At 36.7% G+C, this 23,627-nt stretch overlaps 1 protein-coding gene across 2 annotated transcripts in view; it reads left to right on the top strand.

Moving 5' to 3' along the window:
- Nipal2 (NIPA like domain containing 2) overlaps positions 1–23,627 on the top strand; it is a 73,780-nt gene that overhangs the window by 4,928 nt on the left and 45,225 nt on the right. For both annotated transcript variants that reach the window (XM_046464948.2, XM_046464947.2), the window contains exons 2-3: positions 15,207–15,275; positions 18,289–18,460. In XM_046464948.2, coding sequence (XP_046320904.1) covers positions 15,207–15,275; positions 18,289–18,460 — 241 coding nt within the window. The remainder of the gene's footprint in view (positions 1–15,206; positions 15,276–18,288; positions 18,461–23,627) is intronic.

Genomic DNA, 23,627 nt, shown 5'->3' with positions numbered 1-23,627 from the left:
TTCTTTGGCAGCAGGTAGGTCACCGTGATTGGGTAGGGCAGAGAGTCTTGGTGGGAACCCAATGTTCCTTTCTTGATCTGAATAGTTGTTACAAGGGTGTTTGCCTTGTAAGAATTTGTTGTAGTAATTTATCCATCTAGATAATTCTCTTTGAAGTTATCGATTCTACATTTGTAAAGGTTTAAGAACATTAGCATTACTATGACTATTCAACTTGCATATCTCATCTAGATAGTTTGAAAAATGTATGCCTTTTGTTTGCTTAGAAGCATTATTTAAACAATTTCTTTTAAATATGTTGCCTGATTGTTCCATTTGGCCTTTGAAAGCTCACTGTGGAAAACCATTTTTTGTTCCTGTATAGTACAATTTTTTAAAAATATTTATTTTTTACTTATAGGTGGACACATATCTTTATTTTTTTTTTATGTGGTGCTGAGGATCAAACCCAGGGCCTCATGCGTGCTAGGCAAGCGCATTACTTCTGAGCCACAACCCCAGCCCCTAGTATAATTTTTAAAACTCACCCTCTTTGCTCTGTATGTTGGCTAGTCCCTTAATTTCTCCATTTCTTGGCATACTCTATTAATATGGAAATAACAATTCATACATATATACACACATACATACCTTGTGGGGTTGTAAGAATAAAACAATAGATGTCAGAGAGCAAAGTGCCAGACACATAGAAAGTACCCAATAAGCACCACCTATTATTAGTAATATTACAATCCACCTGTATTATAAGAAATTTCATAAAATATAGATTTCTGGTAATTTTTGGACCTAGCTCTTGCAAATGGAAATCAGAAAAATCATGCCAGCTATTTGATGCCACTTTTCATTCTTTAACCTGTGTCCACCGTTCCTCTGAATCTTGTGTCTTCCTCATGCCCTTTGATGTTTGCCTCCCCTTCCCTCTCCCAGGGTCACATTCCACAACGCTTCCTAATTAGAGTAGTTTCCTAGTTTAAACACTTGGTATCTTGATGTGCTAAGCCAAGGATTCTTCTCATGTCTTCCGCCATTTTCCAGACTTCTAGTTAGGGAGACAGGATGGGTAGCATTTGTCACAGCTGACAGTGGTGTTTGGTGATAGTGGTGTGATCATATTTCATAGAACCTGACTGTATTTTAACCAGTCAGGAGACCAGTACTCTGAGAAGGCTTATTCAGAGTTAAGACTTTGTGCCATTTATTTTAGCTTAGGTTTTTGTTTGGTTTTGGATGGTTGTTGTGTTTTTCCCCCTGAAGAGCCTGTATTACTCTACTCAGTTTATTCCTTTTATTAGCCTCCCTTCCCCTTGCCCTGAGTTCCAGCTGACTTAGGTTTTACACAAAGTCAAAGCTCTTTACTCAGTCTTCCGGGGGGCCACCCGTGTCCTAATTGCCTGGGGGCTGTCAGGTAACACTATATTTCCCTTCACAAAGCTCTCAGGAAATGCACACCTGTACTGTCTTTTCTGGGGATAGAATCCAGGTGTGCTCTACTACTGAGCTACACCTCCACCCCTTTTTTAATTTTTTATTTTAAGGCAACATCTCACTAAGTTGCTCAGTCTGTCCTCCAATTTGCTCTCCTCTTCCTCGCCTTCAAGGTAGCTGGGGTTACAGGTGTGCACAGCCACACCCAGCTATAGCTGTGCCTTTGCCTTACCATGTCTCTTGCCTAGCCCATTGTCACTCTCACCATGGTCTCCTGTCACCACTGGCACACATCAGGAGGTGCTGATGATGATCCCTAATGTCAATACAGGTGGATATATGTTCAGTCATGCACTCCACACCTCACTGAAGATTGGGTTTTATCAGGATTCCTTCCAGACCCACCCTGAGCTTGGTAGGTCATACCAGGTCTGCATAAAATGAACGTCTTTTTTTTTTTTTTAAAGAGAGGGAGAGAGAGAATTTTTTTTAATATTTATTTTTTAGTTTTCAGCGGACACAACATCTTTGTTTGTATGTGGTGCTGAGGATCGAACCCGGGCCACACACATGCCAGGCGAGCGCGCTACTGCTTGAGCCACATCCCCAGCCCTAAAATGAACGTCTTGCTGCCCTCCTGCAACCTCAGCACTGGTTTCCTAAATCACCAGAAAATTCTTTGCAACTTTCAAATTGTTTCCCTCTTTCAAGAACTTGGACCAAGTGTTATTTCTTGAGCATAGTGATAGTAGTCAGTCTCTCCTCTGTCTTCTGATTGAACCTTTTCTACCAAAAATGCTTTGAAAGTTAAGAGGCTGTAGATTGCACATTATACAAAACTTAACTTTAACTGACTTGAATAATACAGGTAAGTAATCCATTTAGATACAGAAAAAAAGCTAGAAGAATTCAGGCTCAGACCAGTCTTGATCTAGGGGCTCAAATGGTAAACACTGTTTCTCACTCTCATTTTCAACTTTTGTTCTTCAGGTTTGTTCCCCACTTTAGCAGACTCACCTCTAGGCTACATACTTCTTTACTCCCAACAGAGAAGAGCTTGGTGTTCTTTACCACTAATGAGAAAGCATGGGCTTTACTCTGGCTGGGTGGGGTTTGAAAAATGTCCTGTCCCATATAAGTCACCACAGTCAGAGTAACTGGTCTTAGGGTCCCGGAAGCATATGGGCACCCTTGGGAAGGACTGGATGCTCCTACGAAATAGAGGGTTCTATAACCAAGAGAATGGGATACTGTGTGCCCAAAACACAGTTCCTACTAGGTGGGTTCAGGTCCTCCTACTGTAAATCATGTTTTCATGGGAAAACCTTAGGCAGATGCCCATCCTAGTACATCCAGGACCTTCCCTTTCTGTATCCTGGCTCACATGATCATCCCCCACAAAACAACTCCTCATTTGGGCTGCCTTGACTTTGTGGGTATGACCTGAGCATTAATCTCTTTAAAAGCTTAGATTATAGGATTACTTTCTGAAACACTTTCATTAGCATCATCTCTATTCAGTTACTTACTTCTAAGTTCTAGACTTATCCCCTTCCTACCAAAGAAATTCTAGAGAGGCCTCTGGTCTTTCCTATTGATGGAAAAATCAAAAAGAGAAATCAGGACTAGCTAATCAATAACAAGGGCCAGAAATGCAAACATATGATACAAATCAGGAGCAGAGAGCGCTTCTCAATAGGGCAGTGTGAGCAACGATCAAAGAAGTGAGTAAACACACTAGGCCTTCAAAATGTAGCTGCATTTTTATACTGCCTCTGAGTGGGGTGTGGGCAGGGGAGAGAATGCTTTAGAAATCCTTGAGAAATTGCCTCAGAAAAACTAAAAATAGAACTACCACATGATCCAGCAATCCCACTTCTGGATGTTTACCCAAAAAGTTGAAATCAGCATGTTGAAGAGATGTCTACATCCCCATGTTCATTGCTATACTCAAAATTCATAATAGACAAGGAATAGACTCAACCTAAGTATCCATTGAGAGACAACTGGATAAAGAAAATGTGGTGTATCTACACAATGTAATACTACTGAGCCTTAAAAGGTAAGGAGATTCTGTCATTTTCAACAACCTTGAATTAGTAGAACATTATGCTAAGTGAAATAAGCCAAGCACAAAAAGGGAAATATCACCTATTGTTACTTCTATATGGAATCTAAAACAATCCGTCTCATAGAGACAGAGTAGAGTGGTGGTGCACAGACTGAGAAGTGGGAGGCCCAGGAGACATGGTCAAGGAGTACAAAGTTTCCCGGGGAAGAAGGTGAGATTAGTTTTAGGTCTGTTGCACAGGTGTAGAGTGTATTACACATTCCAAAACTGCTAAATTTAAAATATTCTCACCATAAAAAATGATAAGTACTTGAGGTGACACCTATATTAATTAGCTTGATTTAATTATTCTACTTATTTATAAATCATATCATTACTTTGTACCCCATAAATATACATAATTCTAAATGATTGATTTATAACAAAAATTTTAAATTTGTTGAAAGAACTCTTGAAAAACAACTTTGAAGGGGCGCTTTCAAGTGAAGTCATCCTTATTTATATAATTGATGGACTATTTAAACTTGCAGGACTAACAGTACTGTTGTATGAGGAAATACTGTAAGACACCTTTGACTGTGACTGCCTGAGTCACTGTAGTGGAAAAGTAGGCAGGCAACTCTTTGTGAGCAAGACTTAAGCAGACCTTGTGTTATAAGCAGCTGCCACAGCCATAAAGGAAAGGGTAATTGTGATTTATATGCTGCACATTTTACAAGTCTTTTGACCCAAATAACAATTAGCATTGACAAGTCCTGTGGGTGTTATGTGTGTGTTGACCATGAGGCTTGTTGGGACCTGGCTACTGGGCAAGCAGGATGTGAGAGGGTTTGGAGATAGGGGAAATTAGCTTGGCTGTGAGGGCTGGCCCTTTGGAGGCAAAAAAAGCCCAGGTCACAATGTCCAAGACATGTGGCAAACTTGAACTTGATTCCTGTCCTGATTTCAGAAAGATTTGGTCTGGTGGGTGGCAAGGGCCTCAGGAGTCTGGCAGAGATCAGTCACTAAGTGGCAACATCATGAACCCTCCCACTCTGAGGTAGAAACTCTGGCAATGGCTAGCACCTGATAGAAACAATAGAGTTCCATCTTCCTGGGAGGTTGCTGGCAAACTACAGTTGGAGTTCAAGGCAGGCACTGTTTGCCAAAGGGGAGTGTCCTCCGGAAACCCAGGCAGGTGTGGTGGAAAGAGAGGCAGCTGAGTGAGCTCACAGATTTAGGTTGGAAGCCTCACCCTAAACCCTGGGCTGGGCCTGCAAAAAGCAACCTAAATACTGCTTCACTGGAAACAAAGAATTGCACATTTAAAAAATTATGATTATAAATAGGTTTTTGCGAAATATGAAAGTTATCGGACCCTTTATCGATCTGAATGCAAACAGTATTGTTATTTGTGTTCAGTATGTCTGTCCTTGTTTCGAAGATTGCCTTTCTGATATTATACAGGAATAAGTTGTTTTGGGATGGAACCAAGATTAAGACTTCCTTAACTGCAGATTCTCCTTTTCTCTACTATTGTTGTTTTCCTTTTAACAAAGTGTTAAAAATTCCCAAAGAATGTGCTATTAAATGTGCTCCTTTTCTCATAAATTGGTCCTGCTGAAACTTAAATTTTTCAGAAACAAAAAACAGGGTGGCTTCTTACACTAGAGCTTATCCTTGATGGAATTTCATTTTTAAAAATAAGGAATATAAAATTATGTAAGTAAATGTGTTCCCAGTTTAAAAAAAAAGAAGAAAGTAAGTAATAGTTCTTAATTGTCTGAGAAGGCATTATATTGGGTTTTTCTGCCTAGATTTTAAAGTTGATTAGAAACTGGCACAGAACAACTTGAAGAATAGCAACAATATATGGTGTTACATAACCTTGACCTTTTATTTTGGCTTTTAATCACCAGATTTGGATCCAATGTCATGAGACTTTCTCAGGATAGGAATGCAATAACCTTATAGCATGCAGTGACCAAGATAACAAATTAAAAATCTGTTCCTGAATGAAAATTTTCCTTTCTTCTTTTTCACATATGGGATTATAGTTTTAACTTTAGATTAGTATTTCAGACAATTCAATTACCTACAAGAATGAAGGAGATTAGGGTAAGAATAGTCCAAACTATCCAGTAATCTAAAAGGCATTACCATATTTCAGTTGTCACCAGTGTTTATTGCTATTAATATTGCTTCTTTCTAGCCTGTTATAGTTACCTGTCCTCATTGCACCTATTTTTTGTCTAAACTCCTGAAGCAGTCTCCTAATTGGTCTTCCTGCTCCCTGGTCTCCCTCTCTGCCATCAATCTTCCACATTTGCTGTAGTTTGTATCTCAGTTGTCCCCCAAAGGCCCATGTGTTGAAGGCTTGGTTGCCACCTGGGGTGCTATTGAGAGATGGCAGAATCTCTAGGAGGTGGGCCTAGTGGGAGAAAGTTAGGCCATTGGGTACATGCCCTTGAAGGGGATATTGGACCCTGGCTCCTTCACCACTTCTCTCTTTGCTTCAGGCCACCGTGAAGTGAGCAGGTGTCCTCTATCTTGCACTCCCACCATGATGTACTTTGCTGCCATAGGCCCAGAGAAAGCAAAGGGGTCATTCAGCCATGGACTGAAGCTTCTGAAAGTCAGTCATGTTTTACTGTCTGGAACAGGAGATAGCATTATTCCAGTCAGGAATTGAATATGACTATTACTGTGTTCAAAACCAGCTCTGAATCTATGTTTCTTAGGAGCCATGTACTACCGCCGTATTGGTCTGATTCTGAGTTTATGTTTTGAAGGTGAAGCCAGGAATATGGTTGAGTTCAAAGTCAGAACTTGCACAAACTATTACCAATTGCATGCATTCCTATATTATCATATCCTATCTCCATGTACAGGTCAATGTGAAATTTCTAAAGAACACTCTGGCTCGAAAAAATAGGATAGAAGATTGTTATTTCAAATAAAATTAAGACATTGTAATACTTATTGATGCTGACATTTTGAACCTCATTCTAGATAAATTGTTTGCTGGGGCTGCCACCATCTGTTAGTCCTAGAAAAGCCAGAGACTAAGCTATAATGGTGACAACAATGATCTCTAAAAATCAAGGCCATCCTCCTGTGTTGCTGTACTTATAACCACATTACCAAGATGTAAAGCAACCTTTTCTCCCAGCTACTGTTGCTTTATCTAATTTACACTGAGAAAAAGAAATCAATTTTGCCAATTAAGAAAATTGTGTTGCATTGCCACTGACTAGCCAGAAGGTCACCTATTGCAGTCCATGAAAGTGATTCAGACTTGGCCTGGGTGCCCTGGGGCCAAAATGTGGCTACTGTCTAGCTGTGTGACTTTGCATAAGTCACATTCTTTCTCTGGTTCTTTCTTCTTTTTCCTGGCTTGTCTCTAGATTAGTAAAGGGCTGAGTATGAGAAAGGAAAGAGAGAGAGAGAAAGAACCTAAGCCTCCTGTAATTCTAAAATATTAGAAAACACATTGTTTTTAGAATGAGAAAGCATATTGGTTTTATAATATGCTGAATAAGTAATGATGTAAACTAGACATCTTTAATTGGATAAAAAATGTGTTAGGGCCTGCCCGCCGTACACAGATGATACTTCTGATTGCAGATGAGGATTTTGTAGTCATAAAGCAAATTTGCCAGAGACTCTAATTGGAAACAGTATTTAATAGTGGTTACTACAAGTTCCTGTATGTCCTTGAATGTAAATGAAACCACCTTCTTTTTAAAAGCAACACAAATTTGAATCATGCCTCTCCAACAGTTAAGAGCATTGTTAGTCAGTTTTCTGTCCCTAACAAAATACCTCAGCTGATTAACTTCTAAAAAGTAGTTTGTTTTGGCCCACAGCTTAGAGGTTCCAGTTCATGATTGGGCAGACCTTTAGCTTTAGGCCTCTGGTGGGTGCTGGATGTCAATGGCGGAGTCCACCTAGGGGAACAAACTGCTTGCCTCATGGTCAGGAAGGAAGGGAGAGAAGAAGGAGCCAGGGTCCCACAATCCCCTTCATGGGTGTGCCCCCAGTGCCCTAAGGACCTCCCATAAGACCCTTCCCCAAAAAGGTCCACAGAACCTCTCACAGGTGCTTACCTGGGAACCAGACCTTTAATATGTGGACCTTTGGGAGACCATCAGCGTCCCAGCCATGGCAGGCATTAATGAGGCCTTCCTTATTGCTACTTGTCACAGGTAAATGCTAACGGAATTTAATGAGGATGTAATCAACCCTTAATTAAGTTAGAGAAAAATCTTGGAAAAATAAAGTGTAATATATACCAATTTATATTGAGTACTTTCGAGGAACTGTTTCTAATACCTGCTTTGTACCTGTATTTTTCTTGTTCTTCAGTGTACTATGAATTCACTTCAAAGTCAGCAAGCAAGACTGGGATCCCAGTTAGAATAAGATATATTCCATGCTTGTATAAATATGTCAAAATAGATTCTACTGTCATGGGTAACTAAAAAGAACAAATGCATTTTTAAAAAAGTCAGCAATCAGCTTTTTATTGTACATTCGTGGTCCCTCTTAATTGTTGAAATCTGAATTCTGAAAAAAAAAAACCTTTGTTCTCACAAAAACTGAGTGTTTGGAAGATGCAAACTCCAGCTGATTGTAAAATAGTTGTTCCGTTCAATAACTTTCTATATATCCAATGGCCAAAATTTACCATTTCTAGATAGTTTATAATAAATCTGATAGTATTTCAAACAGTATTCAATAAACCACTTCTGTGTCAGGTCTTATACTAGTCATTAGGGTTATAAAGAAAATCCATGAGAGGTCACACCTCTGCCCTCAAAGAGCTCATGGTGTAGAGGGGCAATAGACTTGTGAAAAAATCATGTTACAGTATAATATGGGTATTGGCCTGATAGAAGTACATAAGACTCAATTCAGAGGAGGGAGGTCATGGATGGAAAGCAAACTAGAACTTAGATCTGAGGAAATTATCCGGAATTTAGCATACAGAGGTGAATAATTGGAAAGCATAAGAACTGAGAAACAAGAAGAGAATGAAAAGGTCTAATGTACTAATAAGAAGAATTCATTATGGAGAAAATAGAGGATAAATTGCATTCAGATAGTGGTGAGAACTTAACAAAATTGTAAAAGACATGAATCCTTCAACTGAAGAAGCATGACCCCTGAGGGGGGTGTGGAATTCACACAAAGAGAAATAGTGGTAAAAGAGAGAGAGAGAGAGAGAGAAAGAGAGAGAGAGAAAATATTACATCCTGAGAAAAATGACAGAGCAACAGTTAGACTAACTACTTTAACTTCTCAACCAATGCCAGAAGACAATAGGATGATATTGTCAAAATGTTGAATGAAATAACTGTCAGCCTGTACTTTCTGTACTTGAAAGGAAAGATAACATGAAGATATTTCCTATGTGACAGAATTTGGACTTCAAAGAATTTCATTGAAAGAGCTGCTAAAGTTTCTTCAGGAAGAACATTGAACCCAGAAAAAAGTAAGATACAAGAAAATAATATCCAAAATGTTGAAACAACCGATGTAACTACCAGCTGACAAATGGATAAATAAAATGTGATATGTCCGTAAAATGGAATATTACATAGCTTTAAAAAAAATAGTACATGCTATTGTGTGTTAAATGTTGATACATGCTACAGCTTGATGAGCTTTGAAAACATTATACCAAGTGAAAGGAACCAAACATTAAAAAGCAATGTACTGTCTTATCCATTTATGTAAAAATGTTCAAAGTTATACCAACAGCAGAATTGGTGGCCAGGGACTTCAGGGAGGAGGGAATGGAAAGTGACTACTAATAGATGAGTTTCTTTTTAGGGTGATGAAAATATCTGAAATTAGATAGTGGGGTGGCTGCACAACTCGGCAAATATGCTAAAAATAATTGAAATGTAGACTTTAAAAGGGTGTGCAGTGATGAGAAAAGAAATGGGTAAACATGGGTAAATGAGACAAGTATTGTATTTAAAAATAGTAACAATGACAGGAACTTGCATTCATTGCTAGTGGGACTGAAAAATGGCATAACCATTTTCAAAGATAGTTTGGCATTTTCTTATAAAACTGAACATACTTTGACCATACAGTCCAGCAGTCATACTCTTTGCTGTCTACTCAAAGCAATCAAAAACTTAGGTCTACACAAAAACCTGCTTGTGGATGTTAATAGCAGCTTTATTCATAATTGTCCAAAACTTGGAGGTAACCAAGACGTCCATAAGTAGGTGAGTTGTTAAATGCATCCAGAAGACGGAAGTTCATTCTGTCTTCTGGATCCAAAAAAAGATCTTCCAAGGCCATGAAAAGACATGGAGGAACCTTATGTGCATATTACTAAGAGAAAGAAGCCAATCTGAAATGGCTACATATTGTATGATTCCAACTATATGACATCCTAGAAAAGTGGGGTTGGGGTAAGGGAGGGATGAATAGCTCAACAAAGGAGATTCTCAGGGCAGGCAAACTACCCTGTTTAATTCTATAATAGTGGATACATGTCTTTATACCTTTGGCAAAACCCAGCAGAATGTAATGCCCAAGACTGAAACCTAACATAAACTAAGGACTTTGTGTGATGATGAGGTGCTGTGATGATGAGATTCATGAAATGTAATAAATGTATCATTCTTGACATGGGACAGTGTTGAAAATAGGAGAAGCTGTGCTTGGGAGGTGGGGCAGGAGGTCTATGGTAAATCTCCATGCCTTCTGCTTAATTTTATTATGAACCTAAAACTGCTCTAAACATAAAATTTTATTTAAAAAATAATAACAATGACTATTTTGAGAATATTGAGATAAGGCAGATCTAGTCAGTATGCTAATACACCAGTCAACAACATCTAAGGGAGGAGAGAACAGATAGTAGTCAATGCAAATGGAAGTTTTTATAGTGCTCAGGAGGATGGGAATATTGATTATAGAATTTATGTCAAGAATGCATGATAAATTTGTGGAGAAACTGGATCTCTCATACATCACTGATGGGAATGTAAAATTATAAAACAGTCTTGCAGTTCCTTTCAGAACTAAAAATGGACTTACCACACAACCCAGCAATTACATTCTTGGGCATTTATCCCAGAGAAATGAAAACTTATTTTCAGGAAGAATTTGTACATGAATGCTTATAGCAGCTTTATTCGTAACAGCCCCAAACTGGAAACTACTCAAATGCCATTCAATGACTGAATGGTTAAACAAACTGTGATGTATCCATACCATGGAATACTACTCAGCAATTAGAATTGAATGAACTATTGGTACAGCAACCTTGGATGAACCTGAAGGAAATTTTGCTGAGTGGGAAAAAAAGTTAACTTCAAAAGTATACATACTTCATGATTCTACTTATATAATGTGTGAAATTATATACAGATGGGGAACAGATTAGTGGTTGCTGTGGATTAGGAATGGGGTGGAAGAGAGGATAGTGTATCTCTAAAGGGGTTACATCAGGAAGTCTTAGGGTGATGGTACAAATGAGTATCTTGATGGTGATGGTTACACGCTCACACATACACAGACTTTAGTGTGTGTATGACCAAGGAAAGATGAATTTGTTGGTTTTGATATTCACTCTAGTTGTATAATTTGTTCACATGGTGAGTGTGGCCAGAAGGATGTACTTGTACAATTCATTGCAACCTACTTTGAATCCATAATAAAAAAAGTTTTAAAGTTAATATAATTATTAAAAAAGTGGACATGAGATTTATAATTTTCTTAACAGAAGAGTAGGGAGAAAAGAGAATAAAGAGAACCCAACTAATTCTGAGAGAATGTAGGAAAGAAGAAAGGAGAACTCTCTTGCAAAGAATAAGCAAGATACCCTGGGTTCAATCCCTGGTACCAAAAAAAAAAAAAAAAAAAAAAAGAATAAACAAGATAACTATACACACACACACACACACACACAAATAGTAGACATAAATGAAAATATATTGATAGTCCCTTGGCAATTGAGAGACAAAAGCAGTCCAAAGTTTAGTAAGAATATTGAAGATTTGATTGATGGAAGTAGAATAGATATAGAAAACGCAGGTAGAACATCTGTAATTTTAACAATTAAATGCTTTGCTTTTTAAGCATACCTTGGGCACTTACAAAACATGACCACACATTACTACATTACAAATTGAATTTTACTTTATACTATGTACTAAATCATAAAGTAAATGCTGATTTAAATGCAGCATGTTTTCTAACCACAATGCTATAAAATTAGACACTAGTAAAAATGTGATAACCAACACCTCATTCATTTAGAATTTTAAAAAACACCCTCTGAATAAATAAATCCCAGATAAAAGCCATAAAATATTTAGAACTGAATGATAATCATTGTACATGCCAAAACTAGGCATGCAGCTAAAACAGAAGATGTATTCAAAGAGAAAGTATAACTATACTTGCACATATTATTAAATAAGAAGAAAAAGAGAAGCTAATGAGTTAAGAGTTCAAATAAAGGAGTGAAAAAAATGAGTAAACAAAATAAATGTAGTAAAAATCTGGGAATGAAAGAAATATATGTATATCAACTACAGAAAAATGTTATTTTTCTCATGGCAAGTGAAGAGACTGGAATAAACACAACTACATTTGTAGCATTTTTATTTCCTTGAGCAAAAATATAGTTTTATATATAACTTATATGCATAACTTTATTTTACATAGCAACTTTATTTAAATATGATTCACACATCATACAATTCACTCATTTAAAGTGGACAATTTGTTGGGTTTTAGCATATTCATAGAATTATGCAACTGTAATCACAAGGAACTTTAGAACAGTTTATTTCCTTACAAGGAAACCCCACCTTTATGTCGTCTCTCATCCTTACCCACCTTAAACAAGCCATTAATGTACTTTCCGTCTTTATAAATTTGCCTGTTCTGGAAATTTCGTATAAATAGTATCCTCTAATATGTGAACTTTTGTAACTGGATTCTTTGACATAGCACAGACTTTTCAAGTTTCATCCATTTTATAGCATGTATCAGTACTTCATTCCTTTTGATGGCTAAATAAGATTTATTTTGATGTAATTTTTTAATTTGTTCTTTTTAGACATATATGACATTAGACTGTATTTTGACATATTATACATACATGGAGTATAACTTAATCTATTTGGGATCCCATTCTTGTGGAGTTTCACTAGTTGTGTGTTCATATATGAATATGAAAGTTATGTCCGACTCATTCTACTGTCTTTCCTATTCCCTAGTAAGATTTTATAGTATGACCGTACCACATTGTGTTTATTCACTTATCACTTAACAAACATTTAGATCATTCCCACTTTTGGCTATTTTGAGTAACACTACTACTATGGACATTTCTGTACAAGTTTTTGCATTTACATATGTTTTCATTTCTCTTGGATATATAGCCAGGCGTGGAATTGCTGGATCAAATGAAAATTCCATGATTACTTTTTGAGGAACTGCCAGACTGGTTTCCCAAGTTGCATTGCTTTACATTCCCACTAGTCGTGTATGAGGGTTCCGATTTATCTACTCCTTGCTGAGACTTGTTATTATCTGGTCTTTGATTATTGTCATCTTACTTGGTATGGTCATTATAGGCTTTGATTTGCAGCTCTGTAACGATTACTGATGTTGAGCATCATTTCATGTGCTTTTTTGGCCATTTATGTCCTCCTTGTTGAAATATCAATTCGTGTCCTTTGCCCATTTTAAAATCAGGTTGTTGATTTTTGTTGTTGTTGTTGAGTTGTATGTGTTGTGTATGTACTATATTCTGGATATTAGTCCTTACTGCTTTCTATGATCTGCAGGTACTTTCTCCAGTTCCATTGGTTGCCTTTTCACTCTGTTGATAGTCTCCTTTGATGCACAAGATTTTGATCTTGATGATGTCCAACTTACCTATTTTTTTCTTCCATATCATATCAGGAAATCATTGCCAAATCTTGCCACTAATTTTTAAACACCCAGCCGGATGTCATTGGAACTGTTCAGAGAATGATTTAAAGAATTTTGAAGTCAAGTATTTCTATTCAGCAATTTACTTTTACAATTATGGAAGATTTTCATAATTATCCATTCAATGTCAAATTTCTTTTGAATTTTTATTTTCCTGATTGCTGCCAAATGCATTAGATTGTAAATAGAAAGCATGGAAATAGTACATTGTATTGTGATACAATTGTTCCCCATGAGGAGTAGTGATCAAAATTATTGCCAAGTGCCTTTATTAGGAAAAGAAAATTCTTAACTGATTAAAGACCGTGGATATTATATATCAACTATAAAATGAGTTTTCAACTTTTTTTGCTTCAGTGTTTTTAAATGCTGAGTTTCATTTCAGCTTGTATAATAGAGCTCTGAGACTTCAAAGACATTTTGCATTCTGCAAAGGATTTCTTGTGGTTGTAATGTTCATTTGAAATTCAAATAGCTCCTTGGGGTTTGAAGCCTGTGGAAGTTACATGCTGTAGAATAAAAGAAGGAAAGGTCCCTTGTATCATTGCTAATTTATGCTTACAGAAGATATTCTACCTGTGTACTGAGATGGGAGCAGCAAATCCATCTTTTGAAGTCATCAAATAATTCATGAGCTCTCTATGATAAACATCTTGGGCAATGTGTAAGAACTTAATTTTGTAATCTCATAGTTCTTATTTAAACCATTATATAATACTAGCTTGAAGTTAGTATTTATTGAACTTCTTATTTGTATAGTTGGTGATGTAAAAGACTCAACAGAAGCATAAGAATTGGTTCTTCTCCTTCAGAGAATTTGCCTTCTCTTTATAGAGCCTAATGACACTCATGACAATATCAAAGAAGCAAGGGTATTTGCCATGTACAGTCTAAGAAAGTAAAGATGAGTTAGGTGGTCTAAGAAGGTCTCAAGATGGCAGGCCAGGAGGGTAAAGTCCAAATGGAGTGGGCAGAGGAAGGGAACTACACCACCCAGGTGAATGGAGTGGCATGAAGTGTCCCATGTGACCCAAGAGTGGCCTGTGACAGATACCTGGGGCAGGAGAGGCAAGTCAACTATGCCATAAACAGTTGGATGGTCAGGAAGAGGGCTGATTATGGGAGCTAAATAGTAGTTTTGTATTTTATGCAGTCAACTACAAAGAGACATTGACCGGGGGAGTGTGGGAAAATGCAGTGTCTCTCTAGTGGAGCTCCTAGAACTTCAGAGATAAAGGGTATTCTGGAAACATCCAACATCCCCTTTTCACTGAGTGAAATAACTTGTTCAAGGTCACCCATATAGAAAATAGCAGATCTGTATCTTAGATTTTCCTTTAATTACAAGTCCTATGATCTTTCTTTCATCCCACAGTCCTTTAGAATATATTAAAGAGAATAGAAAACGGACCGAAAGCATCAGAAAGAAGTATCAGTGGGAGAAAGTTGGAACTGAGAACTCTTTTCTTTATTTTAGTGAGTGAGGCAAATAAATACCTGTAGAATTCAGAGAAGGACCAAATTATTTCTCAAAAATAGTATTTGATTAAAGTGAAAAACTAATCCTGATTAACCATATCCACATTCCAAACCTACCCTGGCAAATGGATGCTAAGTGAAGCTCAAATGAATGAATGAATGAGTGAGTGAATAAATGAATGCATACATCAACTTAAATTTGTCTCTTTTTTTTAGTAAATATTTTACAAGTACTATTTAAAGTATCATTTAAAGAAAATATTTTCTTTTACAGGTTCACCTTTTTGGAGTTTTGCTGGCTATTTTAGGAAACTTGGTAATCAGCATTTCCCTAAATATTCAGGTAAGAAAAAAAAAAACAACTTATTTTTCTAACTCTGTAGTTTGATCCAGGAACATTTTGTGACTTTGATAAGACTTAGTCACTTTAGCCTTTATGGCTCTTTCTTCCTTAAAACACAATAGGGAAAAATTGTATTTTTCAAACTCATTGGTATAAAGACAAATTTAATTCAGGCTGGATTGCACTAACATATTTTTTCCTTTTCTGATTTTAAAAGAACTTAAATATTTTTGAGGGCCCCTAGTAGTATTGTGGACTGTATGTATGCCATCCATTATAATATATGCCATCCATTCATGTCTAATGGATGAATTACCTGATTTGATTTTTTGGTATCTTGATTTCTTTCATTGGCCTTATCCCCAGATGAAATACAAATGTTTTTTAGAATCAGTTTTAGGGGTACAGGGTTTTCTTTCTTTGTTTAAAATACTGTTAAATATGTCTGTGTGAAATAAAGTTCTAAGAAAGAATACAGTGTATAAAATAGGAACTTCCTCTAAAAGATGAATTAAAATCCTAGAAGAATTGCTGATTTGTTGAACTAAAAACTGAATGAAATATTAATTTTGAACCAAGTCATGAATGAAATAAAAAATTTTGTCTTAATTAGTTTGAAACAGAATCAGTTTCTAAAAATTTTGAATCAAATAAATCTGAACATTGAAATATCTCCCAGAATATTATATAATTTTATACAAACTCTTGCTAGAAAATAGCCTACTAAACTATCAATAATTACTAAGATATGTATTTGTTACTAAAAAAAAATACAAAAATAAATCATTTTCCCTATTGTGTTAATCAGATTTTCATCACTTTGAGAAAATCAACTAATAAAAGAAAGGTTTATTTTGGCTCATGGTTTCAGAGATTTTATCCTTGTCATTTGGATCTGTTGCTTTGGGCTTGTGGCAGCATAGTACATCATGGTGGGAGTGCCTGGAGGAGGCCTGTTCACCATATGGTAGTGAGGAAGCAGACAGAGGAGGAGAGAAAGGGGCCAAGGTCCTATCCCCTTCAGTGGCACACCCTGATAACCTAACTTCCTATGGTAGGCCCTGTCTTAAAAACCACCTCCTAACAGCACCATAAACTGGCAGTCAAGCCTTTCATATCTGGGCCTTTGGGGGACATTCCAGACTTGAACTATGACACTTATTAAAAAAAAAAAAGGAGGAGGAGGAGGAGGAGGAGAAGAATTCAAAGCATATAAAAGAAAAATTGCTCAGAAGTAACCACTATTGATTATGTGTTTTTTCCAAATCAGTTTCTATGCGTAAACAGCATACATACATATATTTGAGTGGGTATTCCAAAATGTATATAACCATCTCTTATTTAAGAACACACTACAGGACAAACAAATTGGCTTTTGCTGTTATAAATAATGATAAAATGAGTACCTATTAATATAAAGATACATGTTCCTTCTATACTTACGTGACTGTTCTGTAGGTCAAAGAGTGTTTTCATTTTAAATATTGCTAGGACCATGCAAATTGATTTCTGTGTGGATTGTACCATATTATGCTCATACAGCAGTTTGGCTGTGACCATTCCCCATATTCTCAATACCACATATCATTAGTTATGTGGTGAGGGCAGGGAATGATATCTGATAGATGAAAATGGTATTTTATTGTTTCAAATTATTTGCATTTCTTTCTTTATTCATGAGGTTAAGATCTTTTCTCACTTGTAATTTTACTTCTATAAATTACTGTTTCATATCCTTCATATATCGTCTCTTGGATTCCCTGGGGGTGTGGGGGGGTTCCATTTACTTGTTGGAATTCTATTTGTATTAATGATATTAAACCTTTATCACTTATGTGTTGCAAAGGTTTTCTCCCACTGTGTTCTATTGTTTGTGCTTTAAATTTGTTCATAGTATTTTTCTATACAGAAGTTTATTTTTTGCCTTTTTAAATTTTTTTTAATTGGTTCATAATTGTATAGAATAGTGGGTTTCATTGTGGCACATTCATACATGCACGTAATACAATTTGACTAATTTCAGTCCTAGAACCTTTCCTTGGCCTCCCCTCTGCCCTTCCCCTGTTTCCTTTTCTCTACTTAACTGGAGAGAAGTTTTTTTTTTTTTTTTAATACAGTAAAATATTTGCTTTTCTGGCTTATAGATTTTTGTGTCACACTTACAAAGGTGTTCCTATTATGCCAAGATTTTTTTGTTGTTAATGTTTTGTATTTTCTTCTAATACTTTAATTATTTTGGTTTTTGAAAATTTTAAGTAATCTAGAATTATACACAATTCTCATAAGAAAGCATCTTAGTTATCATAAAATCATTAGGGAAATGTCTTTATTTAATGCCCATTTTTCATGAATTTATATTTGGTTTAGTTTTGTTTTTGCAGTACAGGGGATCAACCCAGGGCCTTGAGCATGCTAAGCAAGCATTCTACTACTGAGTTATATCCATAGCCTTTTATATTTTTTTTAAATACAAAGAAATATTAAATCAGACATAAATAAGGGTCAGATTATATCCCTTCACAATTCCCAGCTGCTAAAGCATTCTGCCCTGCTATGTTAATTGTGATAGGTACTTTGACCCATAAATCTGATTTTTCCTTAAAAAAGTTTCCCTTTACTAATTTATCTTTATTTTAGTAACATTTATTTTGGCATCTGGAGTTACTTAACATTCTAAAAAAAATGTTTTTGGTGTACTGTTCTAGAAGATCTCTTGACATCTTAACATATCTTTCATTTTTTTAAAATAGTAATAATGATACATATTTTACACAATTGTTATGAAAATAAAGCAATGTACATATGTTAAAACTCCCTTGAAACTATAAAATACTATATGAATATGAGTTGCTCCTGCTGCTAATATGTTTGGGACAAAGAAGGAATCATAATTGCTCTATAATCTGCAAATAAGTTTAAATGCCATAATGTAAATTTAGGGGACCCAAAATTTCAAAGCAAGTTTTACTTGGATGGAAGTGTTTTTTTTATTTGCATTCTGATTTATTTCCAGAAATATTCTCATCTTCAGCTAGCACAACAAGAACACCCAAGGCCATACTTCAAGAGCGTGCTTTGGTGGGGCGGAATCTTCCTGATGGCTGTCGGGGAGACAGGGAACTTTGCCGCCTACGGACTTGCTCCCATTACTCTGATCGCACCATTAGGCTGTATGTCTGTTGCAGGTGGGCCATTTTTCTATATTTCAACAAATAGAAATGTTAAGATATTGGGATAATTGGGGGGGAAAAGCACAGAAGAAGAAAATCTACCCACTGTTTTCTTAGTGTGTTAACATGGAATTATGCTTCAAATTGCAGTTACCCTCTCAAGCTGATATATTAACCGTGAAGAAACTTGTGTTTTATAGCTGTCCCATTTACATTTAAAAGCCTAATCCTCAATGTCTGCATCTTGTAAGTTAATAGTAGTAATTGAAAATGTTATACTATGCTTTTAATCAATAATGGAACATGTTGGAAAAATATCAGCATTTCCAAATAAAGAACCCAAATGAGACACATTTGAAGAAACAGGTCTGCCGTTTGCATGGCCGTCCAGCTGTGTGCAGCAGCGCCATCTTCTCACTCTGGCTTCAGAACACATTTATTCACTTGCAAATGAACTCGAGGCTGAAGGGCAGATTTCTTTCTGGTCCAACTGTGATTTGAGAATGTATTTTCTGGGAAACTCTCTGTTACACCAGAAATCCACTGAAAGGCAATAAAGTTGGATATTCTGTAATTCAATTTTAGATGGCCAGTCCTTCCTGTCTCAGGTAACCCCCCTTCCTCAGGAGCCCTTCCCTGGTATCTGAACTGTGTTAAGCAGCCGAATTTTCTGCACTCTTCCCACCCTACACAGGACCTTCTCTCATTTATGTGATGCCATTTTTCGAATTAGAAAAAGGCAGCCCTTTCTCATGACAACTTTATTTCTGTCTACAAATTATTGTAATACATTAATTTTATTAAAGCAGGACCCTCTGGTGCCACCTATCAGAAAACTGTCCTTAGAAATACGTGAGTTGACAAGCTCTGGGAGGCAGGTGGTGACTCCTGGAATGCAGAGCCCCTGCACACCTCACCTGCACAGCCTGCATGGTGACACAGTGGCCTTGAGCTATGCTTCCCTCCAGCAGGGCTCTCATGCTCACAGCAGTGTCTGTCCTCACCATTCAGCGGAGATGCAGGAGACAGGAGGTTGTACCTCATTGCTTGACGTCTGCTCTCACAGTGCAGAAAATCACACAATACAGCCTGTAGAATTTGAATTTTGATAAAACAGGTATTGGATGTTCTGTTCTAAGGTGCTGAAAGAGCAAAACACTTGCTTAAAAGATTTCAATTCCTGATGAAACCCAGTGGTTAAACAGTTGTTCATTGCAAGGCACTCATGAATATTCACACTTGTGAGTACTTAGAGGTTTCTAAGCCTGTCCCTTGCGTGTTGAGTTGGATTATGTGTGCCTCTGCAAAGCGTGGCCTTACATTTAATGTTGTCTCTTTTCTGTTTATCCCCCATGACTGTGATCTGCGTTCTGCCTCAACATTTAGAGACAATTAAAAATAATGAAGTTATCAACAACCCAAAAAACTGAAGCCCATGGAATTAAGGAGTTCCATGGTAGACGTCACTCAGTATAAAATTAACTTGTCCAGGGGTGGCAAAGAAATAGAGACGGAGGAAGACTGCTGCAGGGACTGGGAGAACAAAAGGAAGACAGAAAGCACCAATGACATTTTTCAATTACTTTAAATCAGTATACTCAGAGGGACAGAACTGAAAAAGTTAAATTCTGGAAATACTTTAGGTGAAGTAGTTAAAGGTAAGAAACTAATTCTGAATGAAGCTCCACTGTGCCGGGTGCTCTGTGAGACTCATAAACTTGTTATCTTATTGGGCTGGGCCTGTAGCTCAGTGGCAGAGCACTTGCCTAGCACGTGTGAGGCACTGGGTTCAATCTTGGGCACCACATGAAAAAAATAAACAAATAAAGGCATTCTGTCTGTTTACAACTACCAAAAAACAATTTTTAAAAGACAAAAACTTGTTACCTTATTAACATGGCCAAGCTTAATAGAAGAAAGTAATAAGAAGATTGAATTTAGGATGAATTATATGAAATTAAACCCTTGGGATTTTATATGGAAAGATGAAATTAATAGCAGTTAATTCTCCTTGGCCCTAGAATAACTTCCTAAGAGAAGTAGAAACCCTGTTACTGGGCTTATATGGATTAAGGTTGGGGTGTGAACTGCACTGAGAGAATGATAGTGAGACAGACCGGTGATCAACAAGGATTCTCCATCTCTAATTTTCCCTAACATGCTAGCTGTTGCCCAAACTGAAATTCAGGATATAGAATACATGCTGTTTCATGTATTTCTTTTTCTTCTTTTTTTTTAAGAGAGAGTGAGAGAAAAATTTTTAATATTTATTTTTTAGTTTATGGTGGACACACATCTTTATTTTATTTTTATGTGGTGCTGAGGATCGAACCTAGCGTCCTGCACATGCCAGGCGAGCGCGTTACCGCTTGAGCCACCTCCCCAGCCCCTGTTTCATGTATTTCTGTGTGCTTCTCTGAAGCCCTAAGCTGAAATGTATCTGCAATCCATTAGACAGTGGTCATAGTGTAGCCAGAAAACCCTAGTGAGGCCTTTTGGAATTCCAAAGAAGTCGTGTCAAGCAAAAACTTTGGTCTCCAAGATTTTTATTAGAAACAAATGAAAGGAAACACAAACAGACCAATGAGCAAGTGACCTGTAGCATTACACAAACCTAGATGCCACAAATTCTCTGTTCTTCACAGCATGGAGCTTAGTGCCAGCCTGGATCAAGTCTCAGCATCTCCAAAACCTCCTGGATGCTTGTGATAGTGACAGTTCACATGGACGTTGGTTTTAATGCTTGAAACATGTAGAAAATATTCCTTTGCTAAATGGCTTGCTGAATTGTCTCTTCAGCACATTTGTCCAAAAACCAGCCTACATAAACTGTGGAATAAAACTCTGACGTTTTAATTTTATGTCTGCTCATACACTCTCAGCAGAAAGCATTCCTGAAGCCTAAAACTTTATTTGAAACATCTTTTCCACCCATCTTTATTTTTTGAGAATGCCACAAAATATTTCTAGAGAAATTGCTAATGATGAAGTAATGTGCTATTAAACTTATAATACAATATTAATCTTGTCAGTGGTGGTATTTTTACTTTTTTGGAGTCTTTTCAAGTTTAATCATTAGTGCATGCCAAGAAAAATGTAGAAAAGAAAGGATTATTGTTCTTAGTCCAGGTAAATTTCCTCATCTGTATTTATGTAAATTGCCTCCTAATAATGGTTATGTCTTCATTATCTTCAGTAAATGACAAAAGCATTTTTTCATCAGTGTGAGTTTCTTGACTCTTCTCTTCCTGCCAACGTGGTTGGTAGGACATCTTTTCTTTCCGTAAGCAGACATTTTTCAAACTGTCACATCCTCAGAGCTCCAAATCCTGAATCCATGGAGTACATTGTAATTGACATACTCTTCCCCCTAAAATTCTACAGTTAATGGGGAATGATAATTATAGAGCAGTACCTCCTATGGTTAGAGTTGGTGGAGCCTGTGAGCACGCTCAGTATGCCCACGTGCTTGAAGCTTGATTGTGACTGACATGAAAGTGTTTTTGTGGTTTGCTTTTAGCAGTACAATAAAGTTGCCATTATGAGTGGTCAGAAACCACAAGCCAGATATTTACATGTGAGGTTCTGTCTGTAGCATTATTATGTAAATATGTTCTTTTCATGTCATAGTTATTTTTTTAAATAAAAGAAAGGGTTTTTTGATTTGTTTAAACTATTTTGTCTTCTACTTTCCTATATTATAAACATATATCCTGGTTTCTCCTAAGATCACAGAGGTTAAGCACTAAAAGTTGGTAGAGTTTTCATTTGCAGATTAGGTCAGAGTTCACACACTGGTGGCCTCTAAACTAGAACTGGTCACTGCTGTGTGTTGTTTAGCTCAAACAATACTTTTAAAGAATATAATTTCCCATGCTTAAAAATGAGACCATGTCACACAGCCTGGATTTTTGTCTTACAGAATCAGATTTGGTGGCACTGGACTTGCCACCATCGTTTAGTTCACCAAGGCTCCACTGACCTTCTTCACCACATCCTACCAATCCTCATTGTTTTTCCTCTTTAGAGATTACCTAACTGGCCCCTGCAGGCATCTGGTTTGTTACATTTTGAAAGGGTTTTTTTCTTCCCCATGAAATCAGATAAGAATCATATTCATAATCACATCTGAGTAAAATGTAATCAATGGATATTTTAACTTTGGGTTAGATTTGTCTTTAAAAAGTGGTAACAGAGGTACTGAGAATGTAGCTGCATGGCAGAGCACTTGCCTTGGAAGCACAAGACCCCGAGTTTGATCCCCAATATACCACCAAAAAAAAAAAGGTAATAAGGGGCAAAAAGCTAAGAGAAATAAATAAAAGCAATCAAAATCACTTTAAAATAACCATGCCACAGACATTTAAATACTTCTTATAACTCTCTTCTGTGCTATTAAATTTTTAAAAATCATGGGAGGGAAAGAATTTAAGTAAAAAATGCATGTCATAATGTTACAAATTGAAAAAGCAAATGCCCATTATCTATTATTTTACAGACACAAAGTTCTAATCTAACATGTTAAAATTTGCCTTTGGGTTTTTCTGCTAAGTGAAATTTGATGCTTAAGTTCTCATTTCCTAATCCCCATTAGTAGTAATGACAGTGGAAACCCCAAAACAAGTTTATACAACCTTTCTGAACTCCTGTGCACCAGATTAATCTAGAGAGTTTTTGTTTTTTCTCTCTCTTGTGATCTACTGTGAATTTAAAGCATCTATTCTTGACCCTATTAAGCTAAATAACTTCCAGAATAACAGCTGGTCTTGGAACCTCAGAAACTGAGTGATGTCAGAGAGGAGGTAAATGAAGGGCAAATTCAGGGGTGATTCTATTTGTTGTTGTTCTAATTAGTTATACATGACAGAATGCATTTTGACACATCATACATACATGGAGTATAACTTCTCATTCTTCTGGTTGTACATGTCGTAGAGTTACACCAGTCATGTAATCATATATGCACATTCTACTATTCTCCCTAGTCCCATACCCCCTCCCCTCCCTTCACTCCCCTATGTCTAACCCAAAGTACCTCTGTTCTTCCCTAGACCCCACCACTTTATTGTGAATTAGCATCCGCATATCAGAGAAAACATTTGGCATTTGGTTCTTTGGGATTGGCTTATTTTGCATAGCATGATATTCTTCAACTCCATCCATTTATAGGCAAATGCCATCA

This window comes from Marmota monax, unplaced genomic scaffold, assembly GCF_021218885.2.
Source record: "Marmota monax isolate L192 unplaced genomic scaffold, Marmota_monax_Labrador192_F-V1.1 WCK01_AAM20220418_F8-fsc00003, whole genome shotgun sequence".
Classification (NCBI taxonomy): Eukaryota; Metazoa; Chordata; class Mammalia; order Rodentia; family Sciuridae; genus Marmota; species Marmota monax.
This window is presented reverse-complemented; position numbering and strand designations above follow the sequence as displayed.